General features: G+C 42.2%; 1 protein-coding gene across 2 annotated transcripts in view; it reads right to left on the bottom strand.

Moving 5' to 3' along the window:
- Positions 1 to 291: 291 nt before the first annotated feature.
- The window catches only part of Lingo2 (leucine rich repeat and Ig domain containing 2), a 602,131-nt gene continuing 597,905 nt past the window's right edge, over positions 292 to 4,517 (bottom strand). For both annotated transcript variants that reach the window (XM_023723508.1, XM_004638548.3), the window contains one exon: positions 292 to 2,641. In XM_023723508.1, coding sequence (XP_023579276.1) covers positions 786 to 2,606 — 1,821 coding nt within the window. In that variant the 5' untranslated portion in view covers positions 2,607 to 2,641 and the 3' untranslated portion in view covers positions 292 to 785. The remainder of the gene's footprint in view (positions 2,642 to 4,517) is intronic.

The raw sequence follows: 4,517 nt of genomic DNA, 5'->3' as shown, positions 1-4,517 counted from the left end.
TTCCATTCTGTATCAAAACTAGGCACATGCCTTTATTTATAGTAACAGAAGTGAACAGAGTTGAGCAGTTTTGCCTCGGGTCCTGTTTCTTGGCAGCCTACATCAGACATACATATCTCTCAACACATCTCTGCCCATTACTCTAGGGATCTAGTTTCAAGCTGATCTGTAGGTAAAGGAAGGTGAAATCACACTTGGATCTATAGTGGTGAGGAACTAAAAGCACAACCTCTCATTCATATTGCTTTAAAACATATACAGCATATATGTCAAAAAAAAAAAAAAGAAAGAAAAGTAAAGAATATATCGATCTTTTTGGTGCTGACCCCACAGTATGGTACGATGCAAGGCTTTAACAAATGAGAATCAGAGATACAAAATTTTCTGTAGAGTATGTTTTAGACAAATGTGTCTTTAATATGTAAATCCTACACTGTAGGTTGTTCTTATTTCTTTTTTCTTTTGTTTTTGCAGTGGTAGAAAATGCTGCATATTGTCCATGAGCATGAGCCAAAGGTTCAGGTTCATTACTGAGATCCCCAGAATGCCAGTATTTGCAAAGCAAACAATTAGTGTCCCACCATGTGAAGGGCTCTGCCGCGCCTGCCTGCCTGCCTGCCTGCCTCTCAAGGGAGAGTTGCTGTAAGAAGTCCTCCTGCTCCCGTGGACCCTGCTTGGACACAGGGGCAGCTGCATGAAGCTGCCTCCCCACCTAGTAATTTCTTGTGCCAGACTCTTACTGACTACCGACAGTGACACAGAGACAGTAGAGACAGTGGAGACCCTCAAATCATTTTCATGTTGAACCTCCTGGGCCCAGCCCCCTCCCCTTCCACAGCAGCACCATTGTTTTTTCGGGGCACATATTCAAGGTCAATGCTGTTTTTGTGCTTGCCTTTCCCTCGGCTCCACACAAAAAGGAGGAGAAAACAAAATAAAACCACTCCCAGGAATGTGAAACAGCCCATGGCTGTGGATACCAGTATTGTTTTAAGGTCCAGGGAAAAAGTATTAGCATTGGTGCCATTGGAAACAGTGTCATTGGAGTCGGTCATGTACATAGGGGTCCTATTTGCGTAAAGGAAGCGATCTGAAGTGAATCCTTTCACAGTTAAGGAGGCTGTGAAAGTGTCGTTTCCAGCGGCATTGCTAGCGATGCACACGTACACCCCACTGTCTTGATCCTGGGCAAAGCGGATTTCCAAGGTGCCATCCCCCAGCACGGTGGCTCTCCCATTGGACTTGGTGGTGATAAAACGCCTTCTAGGTGTCACCCAGGAAATCACAGGCTGTGGGTCGCCATCAGCATTGCATTCTAACTGGACCGTCTGCCCTTCATCCACAAGCAGATGCTGCAACTTCTTTTCACGGATTTTGGGTTTTTTACAGGTAAAGTAAAAAGAAAGGGCAGTGCTATGAAAATCCTTGAATGACCTCTCACGGATGGTATCTGGGCCTGCACACATGGGCTGCTGGCCACCAAACTGCAGGGTGGGCTGTCTCTGCAGGATCCAGAGGAGACGGCAGTCACAGGCCAGTGGGTTGTTATTAATGCTCAAGACCTCCAGTGCTCGAGGGTAGGAGAAGACATTCTCTTCCAAAGTTTCCAGCAGGTTCTGAGACACATTGAGCACACGCAGAAAGCGTAGCCCTTGGAATGAGTGAGGTTCAATGGTGCGGAGCTGGGCCCCCACTATATGCAGCTCTTGAAGGCGGATCAGGTCAGAGAACATGCCTGCTTCAATAGTGCTGATGGGATTGTAGGAGAGGTTAAGGTGGGTCAGGTACACCAGGTGTTTAAAGGCGAGGAAGGGTACAGTGGACAAGTTAGTGTTAGTGATCGACAAGGATGTGAGGTTGAGACCATAGAGGCTATTGGCAGGCATCATATCGAGTAAAGGCCAGTAATCAATCTCTAGGTGTTTCAGGTGGAATAATCTTTTGAAGGCATACACGGGCATATTGTTGATATTAAGATGCTTGAGGTGCAGGCTGATGAGGCTGCGGAGGTGGGAAAGGGCTTCTGTTGGTACCGCTGTTAAATTGCATTTCTCCAGGGTGAGCTGTTCCAAGCTGAGTAGCCCGCTGAAGGCCCTGTGTGATATGTAAACCAAATCATTGTCTCCCACCTCCAGAGTCTTTAGGTTATGCAGATCTTGGAACATATAATCTAGTAAAATGACAATCTTATTCTCACTAATGTCAAGCTTGGTAAGGTTCGACAGCCCTGTGAATACTCCTAAAGGGACCAACTTCAAGCGATTGCCTTTTAGGCGGAGGGAACGCAGGTTAAAGAGATTGCTAAATGCTCCTGGTTCCACATTGGCAATGATGTTGTCACTCAAGTCTATTTCTTCCAGTAGAGGGTATGATATAAATTCTTCAGGGTTGACGCTTTTCAACCTGTTTTTGCTGAGGTCCAGGATCTTGGTCTCAATGGGAATGCCCTCCGGGATGGCAATCAAACGCCTTCTGTGGCAGCTAACGGATTTGTTCTGGGCAGAGCACTCACAGCGGGCAGGGCAGCCAATGGTGGATCCCATGAAGAGCAACAGCACAGCCAGACCCAGGAATGGCTGCCAGCATGACACGGCCGTGTGAAGCATGACTCCACGTCTTAGTCTGCACCTTGGTCACGGGCCTGCACAGGTGTGGCAGAGAAGGAAGAGAAGTTAGAGTTAGGGGATAAATGTACAAAGAGCATAGGTAAGGCAGCAAGTATAGTGGAAAGCATGCTGGGGTGGGAATCAATCACATCCGGGATTACATCTGAAGGTTTCCATGATTACCTACATGATTGTGGACAAGTTATTCACCTTTCCACATGGTGGAATTCTTTGCTTTAAAATAAGGACAATGAGGAGGCTGGGGAGATGGCTCAGTGAGGGCCTGAGTTCAATCCCCAGTTCCGCAAAAAAAAAAAAAAAAAGGACAATGAAGGGAATAATTATAATATCTTCCTAAAGCTATCATGACAAATTCAGGGCTTGATAACTATAAAGAAGCAAATTAAGAGTCATAGGCTATAAGTCAAAGTGGCATAGAGTTCATATACAAAAGTCTCTGTCTTGAATTCAAGTGAGAGAAACAGGTCAGTGGTTAAAAGGAAAGCAGCTCTATGTGAATGGGGGTCAGTGCTGTATCTCTGGGAGGTTTCCCTCCACTCAGAATTAATTCAAGAGAAGTTTATTGAAGATCATGCCCTTGAGTCCAGTAGTTACATCCAATGCAAAATGTTGAGATTATATATATATATATATATATATATATATATATATATATATATATATATATATATATATATGTAAAAAAGAACTTTTAAAGTAAACCTTTGTCAGGTTCCAGTGAATTTTGATTTGTGAAAGAATTTTATTTGGGACAAACAATTGGTTGTTGCTTTGCTTTTGTGTTTCTTATAGGGATAAGGTGGAGTTAAGGCAGCAGAAGGGCTGTGCTGAATGTGCTTCCTATAAGATCTCTTGTTAAATACTCAATAAGGCCAAGAATTGGAATTTAAAGGCAAAAGCCTTTCAAAAATAATTTATAAACTGTCATCCTTTCATATTCAAACCCACTGACCTTGTTAAAGTGAAATTAAATAGGAATAGAGCAAGTTTGGAAATTATATCTTCTATGTTTAAAACAGGTATGGGATTTACTGCTTAAATGAATTGTGAAAGGTATGTCATTGAGTGGTTGCTCAGCGTTCCTTAGGATTCTATTCATTCATGAACACTATATTTTATGAAAGCTTAAATTCTTAGAAATATTTTTAGATAAAAGGTATTTAATAAATTTCAACATTTACTCCTGAACTGTAAAAGAAAAATTAGTAATTTTCTCAATTATTGTATTCACATATATGAGGCATGACAAAAATATAGCAAATAGTATCTAAATAAAAAGTTTACTGCATTACAAGACATTGCTATCAATGCACATCATCGTATTTGTTGATCACATTATATAACTATGTCTGTATGTGTGGCTATATCCATAGCTAAAGATAGTTATGCATAGAAAAATGAAAAGCACAATCAAACCTAATGATGAATCACTACACCACTAGAAAGTACCACCCCAAACAGGAGAAACAAGACTAAGATCCAGAAAGTGTTAGCCAAATCCAATTAGGAATATAAATTATAACATTGAAAAATACGTTATAAATATATATATATAAAATATATATATATAAAAATATATATAAAATATAACATTGATTGAAAAATAAGTGGCAAAGCTATCATTTACAGGTCAAATTAATATATAAAATCCAACTGAAAAAACTTGGAACACATAGAATAAAATGACATGTTAAAAATATAATTTACTTGGCCGAGTTCCGGGAGCCCCCAGACCCAGTCCTAGCCCAGGTCCGATGAGTGTGAGGAGAGTTTCCAGGTACCCTGCGCCGGCGGGAACAATCCCAGCCCAGGCGCAGTGTGGGCAGGACCCTCTCCATCCCCTCGGGCCGCCCCCCACCACTCCGCAGTGCCTCCCCCACCCCGCCCGCC

The sequence above is a fragment of the Octodon degus genome, unplaced genomic scaffold (genome assembly GCF_000260255.1).
Source record: "Octodon degus isolate 3935 unplaced genomic scaffold, OctDeg1.0 scaffold00099, whole genome shotgun sequence".
Taxonomy (NCBI): Eukaryota; Metazoa; Chordata; class Mammalia; order Rodentia; family Octodontidae; genus Octodon; species Octodon degus.
This window is presented reverse-complemented; position numbering and strand designations above follow the sequence as displayed.